Raw genomic sequence first — 27,682 nt, forward strand, 5'->3', positions numbered from 1 at the left:
TAAGAAACAAGATTTCCTCTCGGAGCTTCACTCCCTTTTTTTAAATTGGGATGGCCCTACTATTGTGGGAGGAGATTTTAACCTGGTGAGATTCCAGGAGGACAAAAGTAATGGTAATGTAGATTTTAGGTGGGCAGATAGGTTTAATGCCTGGGTAGACATGTGGTCTCTGTTGGAGATTGATATGTCTGGCAGGAATTATACTTGGGGTAATAATCAGGAAAATATGATTATGTCTAAGATTGATAGGATCTTCTGTACCATAGATTTTGATGCCTCCTTCCCTATGGCTAGTTCCAGAGTGTTACCTAGGGTTGGTAGTGACCATACTCCAGTAGTTTGGGAGTCTGGGGTGGAGCAGAGGAGTAGAAAAAGTAGTTTTAAGTTTGAAAAGTGGTGGTTTACAAGACCTGATTTTAAAGATCTGGTTCACAAAGCTTGGGCTGGTGGATGTAACTCTTGCAACACTGTTGATGTGTGGCAACATAAGGTGAGAACCTTTAGGAGGTTGGCTAGTGGTTGGAGTAGAAATATAGAAGCTTTGCTTAGAAAGAATAAGAAAGAGCTTATGTCTGAGTATGATTTCTTAGATGTCAAAGCAGAAACTGGAGAGTTGTCTGCAGATGAACACAATAGGATGAATGACATCCTTAAAGAACTCAATGAGTTGTGGCTTGTTGAGGAGATTAAAGCGAGGCAACATTCCAGGGATAGAGACATAGTGGAACGAGATAGGAACACTGCTTATTTTCAAGCAGTGGCTAACCAAAGGAGGAGGAAGAAGTTGATCCATGTGTTAGATGGGGATGATGGCCCAGTTACAGATAATGATGAGATGAGTAAGATTGCTGTGAATTATTATAAAGAACTATTCAAATGGGAACCTAGACCTAATATTTGGTTGAAAACTGACTTTTTCACTGAAGGGGAAAAAGTTACTGTAGAGGAGAATGCTAGACTAGAGGCTAGATTTACTGAAGAGGAAATTAGAATTGTTGTGTTTAGTTCATACTCTGATGGAGCACCTGGACTGGATGGTCTACCTTTTATGTTTTATCAGGAATTCTGGGATGTAATTAAAGAGGATTTGATTAAGATGTTTGATGCCTGGTTTGAGGGAAACCTAGATATATTTAGGCTTAAGTTTGCTATGATTACCTTGATTCGTAAGGAGAATGAGGCTAGGACTATGAATAAGTTTAGGCGTCACCTATTAGTTTACTAAACTGCTCTTTTAAGATTTTCACTAAGGTGGTGACTAAATAGGTTGGCTCTCATAATTGGTAGACTGATCTCTGAAGCTCAGTCTGCTTTTGTGAGGGGCAGATTCATTTTAGAGAGTGTGGTTACAGCTCATGAGATAGTGCATAAGGTGCATTCTACTGGTAGGAAAGGCCTGATGTTTAAGATTGATTATGAAAAAGCCTATGATAAAGTGAACTTAGATTTTCTGTATGAGATCCTAGCTCTTAGGGGTTTTGGGCCAAGGTGGCTGGGCTAGATCAGAAGTTTAACTGAAAATGGCTCTGTGGGAGTCAAATTAAATGGAGAAGAGAGTGACTTTTTCCTCACTGGAAAAGGCCTTCGACAGGGGGATCCAATATCCCCTCTTCTCTTTAATTTGGTTGTAGATGTGTTCTCTAGGATGCTGGTGAAAGGAACACAGGCTGGATTGGTAAAGGGTTTATGCCCTGAACTTGTTAGGGGGGGTGTCATGTGCTTGCAATACGCGGATGATACTCTTTTGTTCTTAGAAAATGATGAGAGAGTAGCGCTTAATTTGAAGTGGATTTTAACCTGCTTTGAGCAGGTTTCTGGGATGAGAATCAATTACCATAAGAGTGCCTTAGTCCCTATTAACATGGAGAGCTTTATCCAAATCTTTCAATGTGTTGTGGGGGGATTTCCAATTAAATATCTAGGTATTCCTCTTCATTATAATAGGCTGGGTAGAGAAGATCTGCAATATTTGATAGATAAGATTCTAGCTAGGATTGTAGGATGGAGAGGGAAATTACTGTCATATTTAGGAAAGATCACCCTGATTAAAGCATGTCTAGCTAGTATTCCTTTATACCTATTATCCTTTTTTAAGTTTCCTAAGTGGGCTCTTAAACTGATTAATGCTCACATGGCAAACTGCCTCTGGAGTGATAGTGAAGGGGTTCATAAGATTCATCTAGCTAATTGGGGGTTTATTTGTATGAAGAAAGAATATGGGGGTATGGGGGGTCCTGAATCTGCAAGACATGAACTTGTGCCTGATTGGTGCATGGGTTAAGAGATATATTGCAGGAGAGGGGTCCTTGTGGAAAAAAGTAGTAGATAGTAAATACAATACTAGAAATCCCAATATCTTATGTTGCCATGATAATCATCCATCACAATTTTGGAAAAGCTTCTTGTGGGCTTTACAGGCTGTGAAGTTTGGTTATAAGTGGAAGATAGGGAATGGGAGATCAGTTAGGTTCTGGGAGGACATTTGGCATGGAAATGCTCCTCTGGCTACCCAGTTTTGGGATCTGTATTTCTTGGTTCAGGAAAAGAACAAAACTCTTGCCGATCTGTGGGACGGTGTTGAGCTTAAGTGTACTTTCAGAAGAACTTTCTCTGATGACCTTATGGGGCAATGGTTGGATCTGTGTAGTATAGTAGAGTCGATTCATTTAGATGGGGAGGAGGATAACCTTATCTGGCATTATGAGTCGAACGGGGTTTATTCTTCCAAGTCCCTATACGCTATTGTCAATTTTAGAGGGATGCAACCAATATTCCTTCCTGCTGTTTGGAATATCAAAGTGCCCCCAAAAATTCAAGGGTTCCTGTGGTTATTTTCACAGAACAAAATCATGACTTGTGATAATCTAAGAAGAAGAGGGATGGCAAAACCTTTAGAGTGCGTGCACTGTAAGGAGATAGAGTCAGTTTATCACTTATTCTTTGAGTGTGTGGTAGCTAGGAATGTCTGCAATATTGTTAGGAAGATATTCCAGATAGATGTGATAGATTTTGAGTCGATTGCTAGACGTTGGTTATGTAACAAGAAGAATCTTCATTTTAACTTTGTCTCTTCTGCAGTCCTGTGGGGGCTGTGGAATGCTAGAAATGCTATTATTTTTAATAGATGCTCACGGATATCTATGAAACAGGTCCTGGGACCAATCTTTGGGTACCTGAGAGCCTGGACCAAGATATCCAAGGATCTGCCAGGAGGCCTGTTGGACAAATTTCAGAAAGAGCTGTGGGGGATCTTAAAAGTACCGTTTGCGCTAGAACTAGGTGGATCGGGAGATGCACGGTGTTGGATGCGGATCGTGGAGGGCAACGGTAAGTGAAGCTGGACATGGGGGCAGGACGTCGCTGGAATACCAAAAGATGCATCCGGAGGAAGCTGATGCTATTGATGTTGTCTTCTCTGGTTTCTGATGTTTTCCTCTGTCCAAGTTGTCGCTGTTGTGCCCCAGATGTGGATGGTTTTGGTATGCGTCGAGGAGTCTGTCGTAGTAGTTTGGTTAATGTGATTTTGCTTTGGGTCGGTGTGTGTGTGAATTCTGGCATGTGCCGTGTAAAAGACCTGTGTTGGGCTTCGCTTTCTTAATGAAAAATGGAGCCGTGTAAAAGACCTGTGATCATCGAAAAAAAGAGGGAAGCGGCGGTGCCTAGAGGAGCCAGAAAATCGCGTCGCCTTCAACGAAGGTTTATTGGGCAGGCCCACAAAGAAACCACTGCACGGCTTTTCTGGTTCTCCGGTCTAGTTTTCCATGCGGTTCTCTCATTTCGTGTTTGTTTGTTTCTCATGTTTTTTAATTTTTATTTTTTAGTTTCGTGCTTAATTTTATTTTCTTACAAAATAAATGATTACCAAATAAAATCCTAAAAATTATTTAGCTGGATAATAAATCACTGGCAGGATTTGATAAACATTTATTTACCAATCACATCAACCTCTTGGAAATAATATGATAAACATTTCTTAACACGTGACAAACATTTTCTTGTATGTGATGAACATTTTTTAATACTTGTGGAGTCTTTTTTAAAACTTGGTAAATAATATTTGATACACATTTATGTTGGAACTTTTTGTAGAACATGAAGGGAAAAAAAATATTAATATGCGCCTAATAATGTTTCAATATGCGAAGAATTTTAAATACATACTGAACCTTTTAAAGAAAAATTTCATGCATGGAAAAATAAATATTCATGTAATTCAAAAGTGTTCACACATTTGTAACAAAATGTTCATGTATTTGTAAAAGTATTTGGAACTTTTATATAGAAAATAAGTGTTCCAGAACAAAAGTGAAAAAAAGCACAACAGAAATAAGTTGAGAACAAAAGTGTAATAATATGATGAACATTTTCTTATGGGAAAACTTTGTTTTTGCCACTCTAACTTTTGACCACTTTGCTTATGTCACTCTAGAATTTGACATATCACTTTTGCCACTCCTAATTTTTGACAATACATCACAATTGCCATTCTGTGGCAAAAGCAAAAAATTTAGAGTGGCAATTGTGATACATTGTCAAAATCTAAGAGTGGCAAAAGTGAAATGAGAAGTTATTGCTTTTGCCATGGAATGACATTTATGATGTATTGTCAAAAACTAGGAGTGGCAAAAGTGAAATGAGAAGTTATTGCTTTTGCCATGGAATGACATTTGTGATGTATTGTCAAAAACTAGGAGTGGCAAAAGTGATATGTCAAATTCTAGAGTGGCATAAGCAAAGTAGGCAAAAACTAGAGTGGCAAAAACAAACTTTTCCCTTTTCTTAACACACGACAATCATTTTCTTGTATGTGATGAACATTTTTTTAATACTTGAGGAGTCATTTTTAAAGCATGACAAGTAAATTTTCTACACACGTTTATGTTGATAATTTATGTAAAACATGAAGGACAAATTATTAATATCGCTTAACAATGTTTCAATACGCGAAGAACATTTTTTCAAGACATAATGAACCTTTTTAAGAAAAAGTTTATGTATTGAAAATAAATATTCATGTAACTCAGAAGGTGTTCACACATTTGTAACAAAATGCTCATGTATTTGTAAAAATATTGGAAATTTATTATGTATAAAAATGTACACAGAACAAAAAAAGAAAAAACAACAGAAATGGGAAGAAACAAAATATAATAACCAAAAAGGAGAAAAAATATTCAGAAGATTTTTTTGCTAGTAATTATGTACATGCAACGCATGATTCAATTTTTTTATCTTTATTATTCTATGTTTTGCTTCTCCAGATTTACTTAATCAGTCTTGCTACCAGTGAATATGAATATCACTGATGGTGGGGGTGAGACGCCGACGGTGGCACGGTTCGCTTACAGGGTCGTAGTCTATGGATCAGGTCGATTTGTTTGGAAACATTTTGAGTTGCGATTTCTTTAGATTGCTAATTACAGTGCTTTGACTGATTGATACAATGTTTATTTTTGAATTGCTAATTACGGTGATCTGATTGATTGATCTGATGCTTTTTTTCTTTTGGAATTTTCTTTTTTGAAACTGGGCAAAAGATTTGCCACTTTCATTGATTAAGAAAAAAGTTTAGAGTTTTTGGCCAAAGGCCGAATTACAAAACGTTACTCTCGCTTGTGGTACTACATTATTCAAATACTTGGCCCCTGCAATGCAAGGCACCAAAGCTTTGAACGCGAGGAGCAGCGATGGCGTTAACCATGTTCCTGGCATTCCACATGCCCTCAGCTCCACTCCGCAGGCATCTTGGGCTCTTGGCGTTGGCGCAACCAGCGAGCTCCACTCGAAGTCTTCCACGCCCATCATCATGCGCCAGCACTCCTTCACTCTCTACAACTTCAGCTGTAATTTTTTCCTTTTGAAATGCTGCTGCTGTCTATGCGTGGACCAATGGGCGTTGGGCACCTGCCGAATCAGATGCCACTGGTGCCCACATTACTAGCTCTAGTAGTTTTCTTCGGACCATAAGCACAGAAATCGCCAGGCCGCAGCAAGCGCGCGTCAACGCAGGACACGATGCAATCTGTCAGGGAGTTCGTCCTCCGCTGCCTATGGCTCTGCACGGAGGCGGAGGCCGAGCCCGAGCCCGATCACGCCCCCGCCGCCAGCGACGGCCTGCAGGCGTTCGCCCTCGGCCTGAACAAGCGCCTCGCCGACGACGACGCCGGCAGGAGCGGCAACCTGGTCACGTCGCCGCTGTGCGTCTACGCGGCGCTGGCGCTGGTGGCCGCCGGCGCCCGCGAGGGCACCCTCGACGAGCTACTCCGCGTCCTCGGCACGCCTTCCCGGGACTTCCTCGCCGGCCACGTCCGCGCGCTGGCCGAGCACGCCCTCGCCGACGGGTCCCGGACGGGCGGCCCGCGCGTCAGCTTCGCCTGCAGCGTGTGGCACGACGTGACGATGCCCCTCCGCCCCGCCTACCGCGCCGCCGCCGCCGAGTCGTACAAGGCCGTCGCCCGCGCCGTCAACTTCCGCCAAAAGGTGAGCAGTGCACATCGGCCGTGACCGTGATCGATCTGTGGCATGGCATGCATGCACTAGTATACGGTTGTCATTATGTACGTCGGTCGTGGTACGTGCAGCCGGAGGAGGCAACGTAGCAGATCAACGCATGGGTGGCGGCTGCGACGAACGACCTCATCCCCTCCATCCTCAGCCCCGACGCGCTGTCCAGCCGCACCGTCCTGGTGCTCGCCAACGCCATCTACTTCAGGGGCAGGTGGGAGAAGCCGTTCGACAAGGAGCTCACCAAGGACGACAAGTTCCACCGCCTCGACGGCACCGCCGTGGACGCGCCCTTCGTGCGCGGCTTGGGCTGGCACAACATCGCCTGCCACGACGGCTTCAAGGTGCTCCAGCTCCGCTACCTGCAAGGCCACCCCTCGCCGGGCCAGCTGCAGCCGCCGCCGATCTACTCCATGTGCGTCTTCCTCCCCGACGCACGCGACGGGCTGTGGGAGCTCACCGACAAGATGGCCTGCGCCCCCGACTTTGTGCGCAAGCACCTGCCGTGTGGCGACGTCATGGTCAGCGATTTCCGTCTGCCTAAATTCAAGGTCAGCTTCGGCATGACAATGGAGGGCGTTCTCCAGGACATGGGCCTCAACGAGGCGTTCGAGCCGGGGAAGGCCGACTTGTCCGACATGGCGGAAGACGGCGCAGGGAAGCTGGCGCTGGAGAAGGCACCGAGGCGAACGAGGAAGGCACCGAGGCCGCGGCTGCCACCGTTGCGACCGTGACGTTATGTTCTTGGAAAACTAGTGAGGCGCCGCATGTGGACTTCGTGGCTGACCATCCGTTTGGCTTCTTCGCCGTCGAGAAGATGTCCGGCGCTACCCTGTTCGCGGGGCACGTCCTTGACCCCACGACCAACTGACGGAGGGAGGAAACTGCATTCATAATTGGATTTTTATATACTCCCTCTGTGCCGAAATACATGTCGCTTGAGTAGTCATTACATCTGCTTTATTACGTTTGCCACATGATTCTATATATTCATGTTAAATGGTTACATTCACTTCTGATGACCGGGAAACTTTTGCTATGTTTTAGTTGCATTGCACAGAACAAAGATTCATACGACTCTGCCTTCATTGGAACTAGATGATATCCGGCGTCGTGTTGTAGTGAGAACATGCGGGAATTGGTAGCAATATTTTTTTTTGATTAGATTTGCTTGTCTTGAATTTAAAGATGAGATTAAAGATAGAAAGTACACATGATTTGTTGTATTTGATCATTATGTAGTTATAAAATAATTATTAAGCAGTATTTCTCACGCATGTTGAGAGAAATCAAAGTAGCGGTGTTGATAAAATGGGATGTGTGCATGTTGAAATAATTATCTTTTTTTAGAGTGAAAGAATTATCATAGGTTGCATTTTCATGCATGCACATTAAGGGAAATAAACGTAGTGGAGTTGATGATGTGGCAAGTGTGCATGTTAAGATAGATTGAAGTAGTGGGGATCAACTAAATATGTTTCAGAAACAGATGATTGCACTTTTCCATCCTTTTTTTTTGAGAAACAGATTTTTTTTCCGAGAAGCAAAGTTATGCTTCTCACGGAAGCAAATTTGTGCTTTTCATTGAAGCACAATTTTTTCCTTTTTGGGAAGTGTTTCTCGTGAAAGCAAATATGTGTTTCTTGTGGAAGCTTTTTTTTTCCTCTTATTGAGAAGCATGTCCTTGTACTTTTCACGAAAGCAAATTTGTACTTCCAATAGAAGCAAATCTACGCTTCTCGTGGAAGCATATATTTTTTTCTTTTTGAGAAGCACAACTATGTTCCGTAGAAAAAACATAGCTCCAAAATCTAGGGAAAATCAGGCAAAAAATAGGAAAATTTTGATCTAAACCCCAAACAAGCATAAAAAAAATTAGAGGGAGCACACAACACACGACATATGGCGGCAGCTGGACACACCACTTGGCGCACTCCTAGGCCACCAAAAATGACCCATGGTCTATGGAGCCCCCCGCCCCCAGGGGGTAACCTCTCTTTAGTTGCTCCTGGCGATCGGGACATGTCTATTTGTCTTATAGCGAGCAGCAAAAAATGACGCACCCCCATGGGCTTCCTTGAGCCCAGCTAGCTTTGGAAAGAAGTTCTCATCAAAGCTATCTTTATTAATATTAAATCATTGTTATATCAAGTTTACTCAAACCCAAAACCAGGAGATTCATTGATCCAATTACATGCTTTTTTGTCACGAAAACAAGACCTACATAGTTCATGAGCCACACCATTCACTACTCTTTAATAATGTATAAAATCGACCTTCACGATCATTGTATTCATGTATACAATCCATGCAGAGGCTGTCTAGTATATAAATTGATCACGACCATTGAATCTAGTGCTATCTGCAACAAATGATTCCCCAGAGAATTAGCCAAATGTAATGAACCACGCGGTTGTACCAAAACCTTCATCTTCATGATGAGCTGCACCAACATTCAATTTGACATGTTTTGCTTCAGGTCTAGTCTTAGCATGTTATCCCTAACGTTTACCTTGGCCGCGTTCATCGAAAAAGCAGAGGATTAAGATCGGCCATATAGCCACCTGAGAGACGCATCCTCTGTGTGTGCATGTGTAGTTTGGCGCATAACCACTGAATGTACTAATAAAGTACAATGCATTGCAAGTAGGAGTTTAGATAACCAAAGTATGAATGACCATATTATAACAGGTAAACATGTGAGTTTTGTATATGCATGCCGTTGATGTTGATTTAATTCCCGTAGTTCATTCATAAACAAATCAAACCATAGGTAAAGAATATCAAAAAACTTCATGGCATGGTACTAACGGAAACTCAAGTCAAATATATCCCGCACATTTGTCTTTAGATATCCCGCATTGCAGTTTTTTGAGTATCTAACGTGTTGTCATAGGCTTGAACAAAAAATATCATAATTCTTTAAAAGAAAAACGCCTAAGGAATTAACATATGAAAGAAGAACAAAATGAGAAGTGTCTATGATGTGAGGTTTCGTGCATATTGCACACAGTAAATTACAAAGTAAAAAAAATGGATAGTAATACACCTGAAAGAGAAAGTTTTGGTAATTAAAATTTGAAAGGTTCTGGAACAAGTGAGAAATGTTTTGTGTGTTTGAGGTTTGTACATTGTAATTCAAAATGCAAAAAAGGAATGGTAATTCATTTAGAAGATTTGGTAAACAATTAAAGTATGGCACATTGAAAAAAAAGAGAAATACATGTGTTTTAAGGTTTGTACATTGCACTCAATCTCAACCATGATATACTATCTTCTAGACAGTAGATGTGATAGAATCTATGAAGTGAAGATGACAACAAATGAGTAATAGTGCTTGAATTTGCAAGCTATATAACATTGGACTGGCTTTATCCAACGGTTAATATTCAAAATTATTTGTATACTATTGGTGTATTTATAGAATAGCATCTTATCACTATGGTCTCCAGAGTCCCATGTTTCACATGCTTGGCAATTGTCATTGGTCGTTTAGTTATGCAGAAAAAAATCTCTAGCACAGTCTGCACCCACTCCGTCCATGGACAGTTGGCCGGGCAGAGGCCCTCCAACAGTATCCCTCATTTTTGGCTGTGGACTGTGACTGACTATGAGCTGGACGAACTGTGAGGAGAAAAAGTCGAGCGAGAAGATGTGTGCTATGGGAAGGTGTGGCTCGACTGACGGCGGGTCGAGCAGATTGTCCAGACTCCCCTATTCATTCCCTCAATTTGTGGATAGAGCGGTACATTTCAGACGTCCAGTCCAGTCTGCGGACAAAGGAGGACACATTTTTCTTTAATTGAAATGAGAAATAGCATTAAAGGTCTAAAAGTGTTCGAATCGTTCTATCCAGACATATAGCAAAGAAAATAAGGGTCCGCGTTGGGATGCTTTAATATACTTCATCTCTACTTTTCAACCATGCTCTTTGGGGAGATCATATTGAGCTCTGAGAATTTGAGCACACAAAAATAATCCAAATTCGAGACTAACCTGAGATTGTCAAATTCAAAAGTGTACCTTCCAAAAAAAATAAATAAACCAAATTCGCATATAAAACCCACTACAGAGAAAGAAAGGGCCCACTATAGGCTATGCTAAGTGGCGCCCGTTGGTTGGCTACAAGCGGAACGTTTTCTTTTTCCTTGTTTAGATAGATGTGAGGGTTCTTTTTGAGAAAGAAAGGAACAACGCTGGGCTATGCCAAGTGGCGTCCGCTGGTTCGCTGCGATGGGAACTTTTTCTTTTTCTTTTTTCTTTTTCTGACGGAGTTGAGGTTTTTCTTTGAGATGTTTTTTTAAGATGAACATGCGACTTTTATTTCTGATATGGAGGTGACGACCCATGTGCTTTTTTTAGATGGAAACAAGCATACAATTTGCCACGTGTCACTTGCTGGTTGGCTGAGTGAGGAAGTTTTTTAAAGATGAATGTGAGGTTTTTTCTCCTTTTTTTTGTCGAGATGGAGGTGAAGGCCCATGTTTTTTTTTTGAAATGGAAATGGAAACATACACACAACTTGCTCTCACGTTGAGCTATTTCGAAATAAAAAAAATAAAGAAAAAGCTCGAACGAAGCTCACACCGGAAAAGGTTCGTGCCTTTTGGCTTCGTTGGTGTATACAGTATGTGCAAAATCTCACGTGATGCGGTCGTATTGTGAACCCACATGTCAGCGACACAAGCCTTACAAAGAGCACACCTGCCAGGTGGGCCACCTCGCTCGCCCACCTCCCCCTCCGTCCACGTGACCCCCGTTCCCGTTCCCGTTCCCGGCTCCCTTTCCATCGGGCTATTTTCTTTTCCATTTTCGTTTCTGTTTTTACCATTTGTTATTAATTCTCTCTACGATCTCGTCCTCCTCCCCTCCCCCTTCCGTTTGGTTTGATCCCTGGCATTCAATTGCGCGCGAGGCGTAGCCCGTGCTCCGATCGCGCGGCGCGTATGGCGCTCCCCGGCGGCCCCGCCGCGCCGACGCCGGAGCCGGAGCCGGAGCCGCTCAGGCTGGCGGAGGAGGAGGTGCGGGAGGTGGAGCTGTTCGAGGATGCGGTGGACGTGTCGCCGACCGCCTCCGCGCACCCGGTGACATGGGGCGAGGGCGAGGCCGCACCGCCGTCGATGTCGGTGTCGATACCGCAGCGCGACGAGGCGGGGGCCGCGGAGGAGGAGGAGGAAGCGTACGAGTCACCTCCGGCGTCGGGAGCGTCGGGGCCTCCGGGGATTGACGGCGCGGGATGGTCGCCTTCGGTTTCCGAATCGCGAGAGGGCAGCGCCTCGCCGTCGGGGCAGCGCGCGAGGGGCGCGGAGGAGGAAGAGGGGAATTGGGTGGCCCCGCCGGGGGCAGCAGGCTCGCCAGGGATGGAGGACTCGAGGTCCAGGTCCTCGTCGGCACCGCCTTCGCCCCGGCCGTCGTCGTCGCCTGCGCCGCAGATCAGGCCGCACCCGCGCCACGTGCGGACCAGCAGCTTCCAGCGGTTCCGGCAGCAGATGCAGCGCGCGTGGAAGTGGGGGCCTGTCGGAGGTGGAGTAGGCGCCGAGAGGAGCCCCAGGGAGCAGTTGCTGCGCACTTCGGTCAACATTGAGGCTATGGCGAACCAGAAGCGGCAGTGGTATCAAGTCCACACCAAGGTGCGGGTATACTGACTGCTGTTTTGTTCAATCCTGCTCATCATACTTGTGCATTTGGATGCAACTTTTGTCTAGCCGGGTGATCTGCATAGATAAATGATAGCTGAAGTTGTAAATCCATGCAAATAGCTTGAGAGTCCTAGCATACTTAGAATGTGCAGGTTCACACCGTAAGAAGATGTAAAATAGCAGCTGACATATCAGGTTCTAACACCTCCCTTTCCTATTTTCACTGTTTGTTATATACGGTTCAGCAACAGTCACTAGTCAGATTGGTAAGCAGATGATCATATTACTGTACTTAATTAACTTTATTTTTTGGGGCCGCATTGGAGAAATTTTGCACACTCTTAGCAAAGCAGTTTATGCGTGATAATGTTTTTCATTCTCTTAGGACATTTGGCATACCATGAACAGACTATCTTTGAGGTATTTGAGTGTGTGATTGAAGAACAGCTAAAGTGAAGTTATCTCTCACTGCTTGGATATAATTGCTAAATATGTCCAAGTATGTTTTCTTGAGAGCATATGTCCAACTACAAGAGTGCTTTCCTGGTAGTGTGTGGAATTTCTCCTGCACTTTTAAGTTTATAGAGAGGGCTTTGAGACTTGGTTACATGCACTTATTCCTTTAGTTTCTCTTGCAGTTTTTATCTGTACTTAGCATGAACTTCCCCTTCTTAAAGCTATTTTTTAATCTCTCTTGCAGGATCAGAATCAATTTAAGGAACCATCTTCGCTCTTTGAACATTTTTTCGTAGTTGGACTCCATTCTTATGCAAATGTTGCAGTAATTGAGGATGCTTTTGCAAAAAGGAAAGCTTGGGAGTCTAAAGTAGCATGTTCAGAGGTTGTTGATCTTAATAAAATTCAGTACCATGGACCAATACCAACCATGGAACCACAGGTAGGGTGCTTTGTTGACTATGAGTTCTTCTATTTTAGGGGAAATTGTGTCATGTTTGGTTTTTGGTCCTATTGGTTAGGTAGGATTGTGTCATGTTTTGCATATTTTCAAGGACCACTGTTCGCCCATCCATAAGTTTATTTACTCACAGCGCAACAAAGGATACATATTAATTATCTCCAAGGTTCGGGTAGTAATCAATTATAACTGTATTCATTGATAATGCATGCAAAGTTATTTACCATAACAAGTTCTTTTTCTGTATTCATGTTAGTATATGTTTCCTGTAGCATGAAAAGGCTTATAGAGCATCCCTATCTGTCTGCAGCATGGTAATACCAAAAAGCATGCAATAATCTTTCTTTATAGAAACTGGAATGTACTACCTTTTCTTTAATGGATGCAGCTTGTGGGTATTTTGTTTAGAGTAAATTGCACTTTGGATCAATGGTCGGTGGCTATTCTTTTTGGGTAGGGAGAGAGGATTAACAACTGCGTGTTCTCAATTGAGTGCTGAACTGCTGTGCTTGTGTGACTCTGCATACTTGTAGCTAATTCTTTTCATAGGAGTGAGAATCGTGATCTGGATAAAATTTTAGATCATTTGAACATAATCCCAGAGTGACAACCTGAATTTCTCCTTATCACAAATTTTATTTCAAGTTCATATGAAGGTTCACATGTACTTTCAGTATCCGTGTCATCATCTTGTAAGCCTTGTTCTTTGGCAGTAATACTAGTTTCCATCTTGTAAAGCCTTGATAGCTAAGCTCTGGAAACTTCAATATCCTATTGTACACTGGGACAGACAGCAAACTTTAATCCTGATTTCTCCAGGAGCGATTCTAGACTCACTTGCCTGTTCTGATAAATCATCTCTGATCTACTTTTTCCTTTTTTTACTTGCAGATTCTTTTCAAATATCCACCTGGAAAGAAAGAGGATATTAGAGAGGCTGATTTACCCTCATTCTGTTTTCCTGAAGGTGTAAAGGTTAGATAAATAATGTTCTTGCTGAAACTGTACTGCTCCTATTGGCTTCTTTAAGAAAGTTCTTAACCTTTTCTGTTCATTTTAATCCTTTTATATATTTTATGCTGCAATTTTCTTGATTCTTGTTTAATTCAATATTTCAGGCTCGCTTAGTCGAGAGGACTCCTTCCATGAGTGATCTAAATGAAGTGATATTTGGGCAGGTGAAAATTAGTTGTAGCAGGATTTGGAAACCTCCTTATATTAGCAGTTTTTTGTTTTACCGGCCACCTGCGGTATATAGGAATCCTGTTTAGGGTAAATGAATAATCTGCTAACCTTATTTTCGTTGAGAACATGATACTCTTGTTTAAAGTGTAGACCAGTGTTTGTTTATACTTTTCAACTTTATCTGTGATGGTCCCTTGCACATGATGTTCCAACTTGAGCTTTCCAGTTTTCATACTTAATGGAGGCTTTCTTTTGAATAGAACTTGCTAACTTGTATGACATCTTTTACATAGGAACATCTGTGCCGAGATGATTTGTCCTTTATCTTCTTCCTAAAGGTTTGTTTGTTTATTCATTTTCAATTTTGATATTCCTGGATGATTGTATTCAGGTATCTCGATTACTCTTTTCTTATTAATTGTTGTTGATGACACCAGGTATCGGACAATGCACCACTATATGGTGTTTGCCTTCACGTCCAGGAAATTGTTCAAAGAGCCCCTGGTATACTAGGAGCAGTCTCACCCCTAAATCAGACTTCCTACAAGCCAAGCCGTTTCTTGGTTTCTGCACCACGTTGTTACTGTTTACTTACAAGAGTACCTTTTTTTGAGCTACATTATGAGATGTTAAACAGGTTTGTCCAGCATATATACTTCTATTTGTCTGAGCTAACAACCATGCATAACGCCCCTAGTTTTGTATCTCCCCAATTCAGTACTAAGATATGATCGGTGTGTTGGCTGTCAATTATATGAACAGCATAATTTCACAGGAGAGGCTTGAAAGGATAACACAGTTTGCCAGTGAAATTGCTCTGGCAGGGCCAGTCCCCCGTTCCTTGAGAGAACAGTTAGAAGATCAATCAGACGGGGATTTTGAATCTCCAAGTGGTCTTCCGTACAATGACTGGACAGACTATGCTGTACCTGTCAACAGTATATCAGGTCTTGTTTCTTCACCAGGACTTACATCAGAAAGAGATGTCCCTTCATATTTGTTCAGGAGTTGGGAACCTAATTCTCCTGAAAGTATGTCGGCTAGTGAGACTTCAGATTCTAGTTATGCAAAAGAACCTGAGAAGGAAGGAAGACATAGTTTCCAACAATACGAAGATTGTATATCACAGAACTCGGAATCCCGCTGCGACAGCTTTGGAAGAGCAAGTAGTACTTATGAGAATGGACATACTTCCCCAGATCTTCTTTCGATGCATTCTCCTATCTCTACAAGATTAGAACGCACACAGAGTATGGAGTCAATACACAGGTAACCCTGATAATTTGAAAAATAATTCCTGCAATTGTGAAGTACAATTATGGCGTCAATCAGATCTGCTAGGATTTATCTGAATTCTGAAGTTATGAGTAATCTGTTTAGGATCTTATTAATGATGATGTTGGAATGCATAGATCATTGTGAACTATGACACGTCTAGTATTATTATCACACCATTTACCTTATTAATTGAGCATCCTGATGGTTTGTGACAGTTCAGTCAAAGGTGCTGGGTCAGATGAAGAAGACGATGAGGTAAATGTGAAGAATGAAAGTGGTGTTGATGATGGCAAAGTTCTGGGATGGGCTAAGGTTTGTCTATAATATCAAGTTGGAAGAATTCCATCTGATGGTTCTTGTCCTTACTGATCATTCTTATTTTAGGCACACAATAATGAACCTCTACAAATTGTTTGTGGTTACCATGCTCTTCCTCTGCCACCTCGCGGAGGAGAAGTTGTCTTCCAACCCCTTGAACATCTCCAGCCTGTTAAATACTCCCGGCCTGGATTATCATCATTGGGGTTAGGAGACACAAATTTGGACAATGATTTGAATTCGGCAGAAACAAATGTGGTAGATAATTGACTTTTTACGGCACTATCTGTAGCACATCGTCCCTTCACTAATCATAATTTTTATTTAGGTCATTGTGAATGCCTGTTTGGTCGCTGCAGAAGAAGCTCTTGCATTATCAATATGGACTATGGCTACAGTTTGTCGTGCTTTATCCCTGGAAAGTGTATGTTGCATTACTCTTTTTTTTTTTGGTTCAGTTAAGGAGTTCCATTAGTTTGTATTACTCCATCCGTCCCATAATATAAGATGTTATTACAATCGGCATGTGAGTATATCGGTTGTAACAACATCGTATATTATAGGGCAGAGGGAGTACTATTGATCATGTACCAGGGAAATTTGTTTAGAAGATTGCAGCGAGACTTACTTCTTTCCCTTTTTCTTTTCCTTTTTGAGGCCTACAATAACTCCCTAGACATTATATAAGTGATTGGCTGCCATCATGGTTGGCTTTGTGTGTGTAAAGTTGTTTCTTTTCTCCTGCAGATGCTAGCATTATTCACTGGAGTTCTGCTGGAGAAGCAAATTGTGGTAATATGCCCAAATCTGGTATGGTCTTTCAAGTACCTGAGCTTTGTGACAATGTGTTCTGGTTTTATGCTATACTTGATCCTGCTGATTCTAGCAGCTCTCTCGGATGCTTAACTGCAGGGCGTACTGTCAGCAATTGTTTTATCAATTATACCAATGATAAGGCCATTCCAGTGGCAAAGTTTACTGCTTCCTGTAAGTAATATTGTATCCTGTAGTTGTTGAAGTTTCTATCCTGTTTTGATTTTAGTAATACCATATTAGTATATAGTATTTTTTTTTTTGGGGGGGGGGACTGTGTGAGCATAGGCTTTCATCTGCTTTGTTTTGCATTTTGCTCAGTTTTGTCTATTCTTTTGCATCTTATTATATGCCAATATGTCATAAGGACCGTGTTAGCTAGAAACTGCCGAAACTATTGGCTGCCATCAGTACTATTTTTTCTTGAAAATGATCCACCACCCTTTTATTTAAGTTATTCAATCAAGTTGTAGATGGACATTTTTTGAAAAATATAAACTGGCACTTCCCTCCGATCCAAAATAAGTGTCTCAGCTTTGAACTGAAGTTAGTTCAACCTTAGTTCAAAACTGCGACACTTATTATGGATCGGAGGGAGTAATTCCTTTTTGGCAAATAAACCGGTAACTTAAATAGACAATTGTCACGAACAAGGTCTGTAATTTGTAAAGTTGCTCAGCAGGTCTGCCTCTTTGTTACATTTCACTATGACACAAAGTGTCGCTGATATTTTGTGAAACAATGATTTGTTAATGGTTCAAGATAGAGAGAGGAAGCGCTCCCGCGTCGCCCCCTAGGGTGACGTCGGGGCGAACCCTAGCGCCGCCACTGCCACTGGCGTTGGCGGCAGGCCCAGCGCCGAAGGTCCCTGGGGGCTGGAAGGTTGCGGCGGCAGCCCGCTGGTGCTGCTGGGGCAGTATTCATGGCGCTTGTCTGCGTGCGGCGGCCGGGGCGGCGCTCCCTGGTCGAGTTGGCGGTGGTGCTCACCCCCTTCCACGGTGTGCAGTGGTGGTCGTGGGGCGTCCGGGTTGCACTTGAGGCTGCATGGCAGGGCTGGCGGCATGCGTGTAGGCTGGATCTGCCGCGCGACCGGAGCTGCAGCGGAGGTGGTCGAGGCACTTGTGCACGGCGGTGTTGGCGTGTGCTTCAGTGGTGTGGCCGGTGGCCTTGCTGTCCGTCATTCGGGTGACTGGATGTGGATCTGGAGGTGTGGTCCGCCATGGACCAGAGAAGGTCGCGGCTGTGTGTGTGGCAGTGGATTCTACAGGCGCAAGTGATGTGAGTCGCGCGGGCCAGCCCTGGTGTGGGGCTGGTTGTCGCCAAGCGGGCGGGCCTGGATGTGGTGTTGCTCATGGCCAGCGTGGTTTTGGCCGGTTTCTGGCGTCGGCGCGCTGTCTGCAAGCGCCAGCGAGGGCAGAGGTCGTGGGCAAGCTTCTGTGGCTTGTGGGCTCTGCTAAGCGCCAGTGGAGGTGTCCAGTGCATTGGCCTGGCGAGTAGGTGGTCACATCCGGCCAGATTTGACTGCTGCGGCTCGATGGATGGCTTGCTGATGCGTGCTGTGCGGGTCTCGAGAGGTTGACCTGCATGAAAGCTTGTCTCCGGCCGTGTCCGGAGCCGGCGATGGCGACACTTTCTAGCGCTGTTTCCATTTGGCATCGCCGAGGTACTCTCACCCTCAACCTTTGCAGCTTCGGGGAAAACCCCAGATCCGTGTGATCTTCATGTTGCTATGCACAACCTCTATGGTATGGGCTGGGTCGATGGTCATCTGCGGCAAAGTTGGAGTCGCTTGCCTAGGAAGAAGGGATGACGACGTCGCCTACTTGGGGTGAAGTGATGACGATGATGCCAATGTGCTACTTCGGCGAGGCACTCTTCGCAGATGTGTGTTTAGGGTATCCTGGGTGTGCTGCCCAGCAATTTGTGCTGGTTTTCGCCCGGTTTTCTGTTAATTAACCGGGCAACTCTCTTCTGCTTAATTAATGGATGAGGCAAATCTTTTGCCTCCGTTTCAAAAGAAAAAAAAATAGTCGGTTCACATGTTCACTAAATTCAGTAAAATATGCTGGATTGTTTTATGTATTTGCGCATGTTACCCAACCATATTTATATGTTTTATATGCAGTAAAAGAGTCTGTTAATTAACCATACTTGTTGAGATTATGTTCAACTAAAAGAGTGATAGATCTTTAGTTCATACATGTCTCCCAACATTATTCTGTCCTGAAGTACAAACAATTGCTTTGCAGGTTCTACCAGGAAAATTGATTGATTTCATTGATGCTCCCGTCCCTTTCATTGTAAGTTTGACTATTATTTGAAACTCATTTATTGGGTTGCTGCTATTTCAAAGAACTACCAGTGACTGCATTTGCCAGTTTCTGCCAATTTCTGCATATTAGCCAACCTTTCAGGGATTTTATGCTCTCTCTCTACAGGCTGGTATCCAACATAAACCCCCTGATATCAAGATGAAAGCGTCCAGTCTTGTCAGAATCAATGTACAGAAAGATCAGGCAAGTGTGACATGTTCTTTCCTGATGTTAAACTCTCTCTCTCTCTCTCTCTCTCTCTCTATGGAAATAAACTATCCAGTCTAATTATTCCACATCTGTGTAATGACCACGTATCTCCTGATCTGATCATGTCTGATTTGTAGTATTTTACTTGTATGAAGCGTACTCCCTCTAAACAAATACTCCCTCCGTCCCATATTAGTTGTCGCAGAAGCGGATGTATCTAGATGTATCTTAGTGCTAGATACATCTGTTTGAGTGACAACTAATATGTCACGGAGGGAGTATAAGACGTTTTAGAGACTTGTGCACTGCAGTGCGAGCATATTTGGTGCTGTAATGGCAGAAAAGATTCATCCGTACTTAATGTTAGTTTTTATTTATTAATAATGCAGGTCAAGGCAAATTTATTGCCTCAACTTCCACGTTACAAGGACCTTGTTTCTGATCTCAGTCCAATTCATGCTAAACTTTCATGTGAGAATGCTTTGGCGAAGAAACATCCTATGTATAAATGCAACGAAGTTCAGGTATTAATTTTTGTTTACTATGTGGAATGCGGCTCCATCCTCTTTGGAAGCCATTATTTCTTCATTAAGAAGAAAGTTTTATCTCCTTCAGATCCTGTTCATGTACAGCAAATTTGTGTAAACTCCATGTCAGTTAGTTCTTAAGATAAAGATGGTACTTGTTTGCCTGATATTGCAGGCTAAGGCATCTTGGCAGTTCTTAAATGTTCTGAGAACATACTTGGAGTCACTTTGTTCTGAATTGCGCTATCATACCATCACCAATGTACAGTCAGATAATGACAGGGTTAGAACTGTATACACTTCTATCTGCATTCTACACCATGGTGCCACTTGGACGTTTTGCCTTTTGGAAACACATTGTAAAATGCACTAAATGATGTTGGTCTTCTGCTGACCCAGGTTTCCTTGCTTCTGAAGGACAGTTTTCTTGATTCTTTCCCCTCGAAGGATCGACCGTTCATGAAGGTGCTTTTCAATTTAGTTTTACATACGGGAGTGATTTCCTTCATATATAGTCTCTCCGTCCCAAAATAAGTGTCTCAAGCGTAGTATAACTTTGTACTAAAGTTAGTACAAAGTTGAGACACTTATTTCGGGACGAAGGGAGTATATTGTCACTTGTCACTGTTGTTCCCACGTATTCTTACAACAGTCAATATGTTTTACAGCTCTTCGTGGAAACACAGATGTTCTCCGTTCTATCAGATTCTCGACTTGCCACATTTGAAAGCGAGCACACACAGGGCTTTGCTTCAGCAGGAGATCAAAACATGCACTTCGATTGACACGTACTGACAATAGAGAATTAGAGTGTGCACAAATGACCGAGTCCCAGCGGTTAAGCTGTTTCGTTGAGTGGTAGGACTTGCCTACTGTAAAAAGATAACCATGGGATGGCCCCAGTTATCAAGAGTAAGATATGGTGCAACCCAATCTTTTAAATGGGATGTACATCTAAGGTAGAGAGCGTCCTACCTTTTCCTTCACAAAATATGTGATGCACATGCCCTTCATGAGTGTAGAAATGTTACAGTTGTTGGGTACTCCATCCGTCCGAAAAAATTTGTCCCAAGCTTGTCCCTCAAATGAATGTATCTAGCACTAACTTGGTGCTAGATAGTTGAGGGACAAGCTTTTTCGAACGGAGGGAGTACTTGCAGTAGAGTTGGGGTTTTGTTCCAAGTCAGTCCTTTTCTGTGCCATCCAGGCACATATATAGTGAAAAGAACCGTGTAAATAAGATGAGCTTATCTATTGCCCATATCCCTTTCTTGCCTCTGTAAACCATGGTTCTCAGCTCCCATCTAGTTCTGCGAACAATGGGTGAAATTCCTGGCGCAATCTAATACTCCCTTCGTCCGGAAATACTTGTCCAAGAAATGCTAAACCATTTCTATGACAAGTATTTCCGGACGGAGGAAGTAGTAATAATAGATTCAAACTTCTGATACCGCAGAAAAAAAATCAAGTAGATTTCACCTAGTTGTTACACGATCAATGATTGTAAAAGTTTGGACGTTCTAATATGTTCCAATGAAAATGATGTATATCGACTTTATAACGACAACATGTGCATCTTCATATCACAGCTGGAAGAAGTCTGGAAAACCAACATATTCATCTTCATATCACAACTGGAGGAAGACTGACAACTACCAAGGCGAAGTGATCATTGTAGCATGAGAACTGGAGGAAGATGAACAGAGTTGGGCCTAACTGAAAGATGCTCGCTCTACTCAGCAGGAGAGCCGGGCGATGCAGCAACCTTAACTTATTTGATCACATAAATAACATGACACGTGGAGAATAGTATTTGCGCGCATGATTCTCATTTCCTCCAACGTGTACGTTAGAGCATGATAGCGTGAGCGAAACAAGAAAGTGGATTCCAGAACCGTGGGTCATGGCCTCCTCGGCTCCGGTTTTGGATGTCCTCATTTTAAAATTTATCGTGTGTATATCACGACTTCTTTCTATACAAAGTAAGCTTGACTTAGTCGAATGACTACTTTCCCATGGCTGATGGAACACTATTAGAGGTGCTCCATTGTTAGTGACTACTAAGGGACAGACCTATGAAGATCTAACATGACGTGATCCATGAGACCTTGGTGTAAGGTGCCTTAGCATCGATCATGATCCTTAGAAAAGAAACCAAGTCGGATGACGCTGGTGCATCGGTTCACTCGGATGACATTCACATCGACACGGTTCTCAGCTCTCATCTAGTTCTGCGAACAATGGTTGGAATTCCTGGCGCACAATAATAGATTCAAGTTCCGATACCACAGGAAAAATATTAAGTACTCGTGTCCCATAGTATAAGAGCGTTTTTGACACTAACGCTCTTATATTATGGGACAAAAGGAGTAGATTGCACTGAGTTGTTGTCACACAATCAATGATTGTAAAAAGTTTGGGCATTATGATTTGTTTTAGTGAATACGATGTATATCGACTTCGTAACGACAACATGTGCATCTTCATATCACAGCTGGAAGAAGTCTGGAAACCAACATATTCATCTTCATACCACAACAGGGCGAAGTCTGGCTGCCACCGAGGCAAGACGATCATTGTAGCATGAGAACTGAAGCAAGATAAACAGAGTTGGGCCTAACTGAAAGACGCTTGCTCTTATTCAACAAGAGAGCTCGGCAATACAGCAACCTTAACTTATTTGATCACACAAATGACATGACTAGTGGAGAATAGCATTTGCGCGCACAATTTTCATTTTTCAACATGGAGGTCGTTAGAGCACGACAACGTGAGGGCTGTTTTGGCTCTGGGAGCATATGCTCCTGGATGACAGCGATGCAGATGTGCATTTTAAAATTGAGGACATCTAGCGGGAGAGCTGTTTTGAATTTGAGGAGCACATGCTCTTACTGGGCAGGAGAGCTAGGCGATGCAACAACCCTAACTTATCTGATCACACAAATGACATGACAAGTGGAGAATAGTATTTGCGCACATGATTTTCATTTTCTCCAACATGGAGTTCGTTAGAGCATGATAGCATGAGCGAAACAAGAAAGTGGATTCCAGAACCATGGGTCATGGCCTCATCGGCTCCGGTTTTGAATGTCCTCATTTTAAAATTTATTATGTGTATAACACGACTTTTTTCTATATAAAGTTAGCTTGGCTTAGTCGAATGCATACTTTCCTATGGCTAATGGAAAGGTAATTAGAGGTGCGCCATGGTTAGTGACTGGGTTACCTACTAAGGGACATGCCTATGAAGATCTAACATGACGTGATCCATGAGACCTTGGTGTAAGGTCCCTTAGCATCAATCATGATCCTTAGAAAATTAACCTAGTCGGACGATGCCGGTGCATCGGTTCACTTGGACAACATTCACATCGCCATAGTTCTCAGTTCCCATCTAGTTCTGCGACCAATGGTTGGAATTCCTGGCGCACAATAATTGATTCAATTTCCGATACCGCAAGAAAAATATTAAGTACTCCCTCTGTCCCATAATATAAGAGCGTTTTTGACACTAACACTCTTATACTATGGGACAGAGGGAGTAGCACTGAGTTGTTGTTACACAATCAATGATTGTAAAAAGTTTGAACGTTATTATCTGTTTTAGTGCGTACGATGTATATCGACTTCGTAACGACAAAATGTGCATCTTCATATCACAGCTGGAAGAAATCTAGAAACCAACATATTCATCTTCATATCACAACTGGGGAAGTCTGGCTGCCACCGAGGCAAGACGGTCATTGTAGCATGAGAACTGAAGGAAAATAAACAGAGTTGGGCCTAACTGAAAGAAGGTTGCACTTATTGGACAGGAGAGCTGGGCAATGCATCAACCTTAACTTATTTGATCACACAAATAACATGACTAGTGGAGAATAGCATTTGAGCACATGATTTTCATTTTCCCCAACGCGGAGGTCGTTAGAGCATGACATCATGAGGGCCGGTTTGGCTCTGGGAGAATATTCTCCCGGATGAAAGTGATGGAGATGTCCATTTTAAAATTGAGGACATCTAGCGGGAGGGCTGTTTTGGATTTGAGGAGCATCTACTCTTACTGGGCAGGAGAGTTGGGCGATGCAGCAACCCTAACTTATCTGATCATACAAATGACATGTCAAGTAGAGAATAGTATTTGCGCGCATGATTTCATTTCTTCCAACGTGGAGTTCGTTACAACATGATAATGTGAGCGAAACAAGAAAGTGAATTCGAGAGCCATGGTTCATGGCCTCCCCGGCTCCGGTTTTGGATGTCAGCATTTTAAAATTTATCGTGTGTATAACACGACTTTTTTCTATACAAAGTTACCTTGACTTAGTCAAATGACTACTTTCCCATGGCTGATGGAAGGGTGATTAGAGGTGCACCATGGTTAGTGAGCGGGTTACTTACTACGGCACATGCCTATGAAGATCTAACATGATGTGATCCATGAGACCTTGGTGTAAGGTACCTTAGCATCGATCATGATCCTTACAAAAGAAACCCAGGCGGATGACGCTGGTGCATCGGTTCACTCTAACGACATTCACATCACCATGGTTCTCAGCTCCCATCTAGTTCTACGAACAATGGTTGGAATTCCTGGCGCACAATAATAGGTTCAAGTTCCGATACCACAGGAAAAATATTAAGTACTTCCTCTGTCCCATAATATAAGAGCATTCTTGACACTAACACTCTTATATTATGGGACGAAGGGGGCAGATTGCACTGAGTTGTTGTTACGCAAGCAATGATTGTAAAATGTTTGGATGTTATGATCTGTTTTAGTGAGTATGATGTATATCAACTTCGTAACGACAACATGTGCATCTTCATATCACAGCTGGAAGAAGTCTGGAAACCAACATATTCATCTTCATACCACAACTGGGGGAAGTCTGGCTGCCACCGAGGCTAGACGATCATTGTAGCATGAGAACTGAAGGAAGATAAACAGAGTTGGGCCAAACTGAAATACGCTTACTCTTATTGGACAAGAGAGTTGGGTGATGCAGCAACCTTAACTTATTTGATCACACGAATCACATGACCAGTGGAGAATAGCATTTGCGCTTATAATATTCATTTTCTCCAACGTGGAGGTCGTTATAGCATGACAACGTGAGGGCCGTTTTGGCTCGTGGAGCATATGCACCCGAATGACAGTGATGCATATGTCCATTTTGAAATTGAAGACATCTAGCGGGAGGGCTGTTTTGGATTTGAGGAGCATATTCTCTTACTCGGCAGGAGAGCTGGGCGATGGAGCAACCCTAACTTGTATGATCACACAAATAACATGACAAGTGGAGAATAGTATTTTCGCGCATGATTTTCATTTCCCCCAACGTGGAGTTCGTTAGAGCATGATAGCGTGAGCGAAACAAGAAAGTGGATTCCAGAATCATGGGTCATGGCCTCCTCGGCTCCGGTTTTGGATGTCCTCATTTTAAAATTTATCATGTGTATAGCATGACTTTTTTCTATATAAAATTAGCTTGACTTAGTCGAATGACTACTTTCCCATGGCCGATGGAAGGGTGATTAGAGCTGCGCCATGGTTAGTGGCCGGGTTACCTACTAAGGGACATGCCTATGAAGATCTAACATGACGTGATCGATGAGATCTTGGTGTAAGGTGCCTTAGCATCGATCACGATCCTTAGAAAATAAACCCAGTCGGACAACGCCAGTGCATCGGTTCACTCGGATAACATTCACATCGCCATGGTTCTCAGCTCCCATCTAGGTCTGCGAACAATGATTGGAATTTCTGGCGCACAATAATAGATTCAAGTTCCGATACCACAGGAAAAATATTAAGGACTCCCTCTGTCCCATAATATAAGAGCATTTTTGACACGAACACTCTTATATTATGGGACGGAGGGAGTAGATTGCACAGAGTTGTTGTCACACAATCAATGATTGTAAAATGTTTGGACGTTATGATCTGTTTTAGTGATTTCGATGTATATCGACTTCACAACAACAACATGTGCATCTTCATATCACAGCTGGAAGCATTCTGGAAACCAACATATTCATCTTCATACCACAATAGGTGGAAGTCAGGCTGCCACCGAGGCAAGACGATCATTGTAGCAGGAGAACTGAAGGACGATAAACAGAGGTGGGCCTAACTGAAAGATGCTAGCTCTTATTGGACAAGGGAGCTGGGCGATGCAGCAACCTTAACTTATTTGATCACACAAATGACATGACTAGTGGAGAATTGCATTTGTGCGCATGATTTTCATTTTTCCAACGTGGAGGTCGTTAGAGCATGACAGCGTCAGCGATGCAGATGTCCATTGTAAAACTGAGGACATCTAGCGGGAGGGTTGTTTTGAATTTCAGGAGCATATGCTCTTACTAGGCAAGAGAGCTGGTCAATGCAGCAACCCTAACTTATCTGATCACACAAATGACATGACAAGTGGAGAATAGTATCTGCGCGCATGATTTTCATTTTCTCCAATGTGAAGTTCATTAGAGCATGATAGCGTGAGCGAAATAAGAAAGTGGATTCCAGAACCGTTGGTCATGGCCTCATCGGCTCCGGTTTCGGATGTCCTTATTTAAAAATTTATCGTGTGTATAACATGACTTTTTTTCCTATACAAAGTTAGCTTGGCTTAGTCGAATGAGTACTTTCCCATGGCTAATAGAAGGGTGATTAGAGGTGCGCCATGGTTAGTGACCGGGTTACTTACTAAGGGACATCCCTATGAAGATCTAATATGACGTGATCCATGAGACCTTGGTGTAAGGTGCCTTAGCATCGATCATGATCCTTAGAAAATAAACCCAATTGGACGACGCTGGTGCATCGGTTCACTCGAACAACATTCACATCGCCATGGTTCTCAACTCCCATCTAGTTCTACGAACAATAGTTGGAATTCCTGGCACACAATAATATATTCAAGTTCCAATACCGCAGGAAAAATATTAAGTACTCCCTCTGTCCCATAATATAAGAGCGTTTTGACACTAACACTCCTATATTATGGGACGAAGGGAGTATATTGTGCTGAGTTCTTGTTTCACAATCAATGATTGTAAAAAGTTTGGACGTTATGATCTATTTTAGTGAGTACGATGTATATCGACTTCGTAACGACAACATGTGCATATTCATATCACAGCTGAAAGAAATCTGGAAACCAACATATTCATCTTCATATCACAAATGGGGGAAGTCTGGTTGCCACCGAGGCAAGACAATCATTGTAGCATGAGAACTGAAGGAACATAAACAGAGTTGGGCCTAACTGAAAGAAGCTTGCTTTTATTGGACAGGAGAGTGGGGCAATGCAGCAACCTTAACTTATTTGATCACAGAAATAACATGACCAGTGGAGAATAGCATTTGCGCGCATGATTTTCATTTTCTCCAACGCGGAGGTCGTTATAGCATGACGGGCCATTTTGGCTCTGGGAGCATATGCTCCCGGATGACAGCGATGCCGATGTCCATTTTAAAATTGAGGACATCTAGCGGCGGGGCTGTTTTGGATTTGAGGAGCATCTGCTCTTACTGGGCAAGAGTGTTGGGCGATGCAGCAACCCTAACTTATCTAATCACACAAATGACATGTCAAGTGGAGAATAGTATTTGCGCGCATGATTTCCATTTCCTCCAATGTGGAGTTCATTAGAGCATGACACCGTGAGCGAAACAAGAAAGTGGATTCCAGAACTGTTGTTCATGGCCTCCTCGGTTCAGGTTTTGGATGTCCTCATTTTAAAATTTATCGTGTGTATAGCACGACTTTTTTCTATAGAAAGTTAGCTTGACTTAGTCGAATGACTACTTTCCCATGGCTGATGGAAGGGTGATTAGAGGTGCACCATGGTTAGTGACCGGGTTACCTACTAAGGGATAGGCCTATGAAGATCTAACATGACATGATCCATGACGCCTTGGTGTAAGGTGCCTTAGCATCGATCATGATCCTTAGAAAAGAAACCCAGTCGAACAAC

At 42.8% G+C, this 27,682-nt stretch overlaps 1 protein-coding gene and 1 pseudogene across 2 annotated transcripts; both read left to right on the plus strand.

The window, feature by feature from the left end:
- The first annotated feature begins 6,015 nt into the window (after positions 1-6,015).
- Positions 6,016-7,375, plus strand: LOC119289544 (annotated as a pseudogene).
- Positions 7,376-11,325: 3,950 nt separating this feature from the next.
- LOC119287661 lies at positions 11,326-20,986 on the plus strand. 2 transcript variants are annotated; one of them, XM_037567243.1, is made up of 18 exons: positions 11,343-12,134; positions 12,844-13,041; positions 13,951-14,034; positions 14,178-14,237; positions 14,538-14,582; positions 14,682-14,881; positions 15,007-15,513; positions 15,738-15,834; positions 15,907-16,098; positions 16,169-16,264; positions 16,588-16,650; positions 16,753-16,827; positions 18,903-18,953; positions 19,092-19,169; positions 19,565-19,699; positions 19,878-19,985; positions 20,102-20,167; positions 20,371-20,986. In XM_037567243.1, the coding sequence occupies exons 1-18, from the start codon at positions 11,451-11,453 to the stop codon at positions 20,485-20,487; spliced, it is 2,856 nt and encodes a 951-aa protein (XP_037423140.1). In that variant the 5' UTR covers positions 11,343-11,450; the 3' UTR covers positions 20,488-20,986. The 2 variants fall into 2 exon arrangements, 1 of the variants encoding a protein (XP_037423140.1); XR_005140894.1 differs by lacking the exons at positions 19,565-19,699; positions 19,878-19,985; positions 20,102-20,167; positions 20,371-20,986 and having other exon boundaries at positions 11,326-12,134; positions 16,730-16,827; positions 19,092-19,167.
- The last annotated feature ends 6,696 nt before the right edge of the window (positions 20,987-27,682 follow it).

The sequence above is a fragment of the Triticum dicoccoides genome, chromosome 4A (assembly GCF_002162155.2).
Source record: "Triticum dicoccoides isolate Atlit2015 ecotype Zavitan chromosome 4A, WEW_v2.0, whole genome shotgun sequence".
In the NCBI taxonomy this organism is placed as follows: Eukaryota; Viridiplantae; Streptophyta; class Magnoliopsida; order Poales; family Poaceae; genus Triticum; species Triticum dicoccoides.

Excerpts from the sequence above, each read along its gene's own strand:
- LOC119287661 (XM_037567243.1), top strand. The coding sequence starts at position 11,451 with ATGGCGCTCCCCGGCGGCCCCGCCGCGCCGACGCCGGAGCCGGAGCCG. Across the intron at positions 14,035-14,177 it reads GTTTTCCTGAAGGTGTAAAG|GCTCGCTTAGTCGAGAGGAC; the intron begins GTTAGATAAATA and ends TCAATATTTCAG. Across the intron at positions 16,099-16,168 it reads ATTCGGCAGAAACAAATGTG|GTCATTGTGAATGCCTGTTT; the intron begins GTAGATAATTGA and ends ATTTTTATTTAG.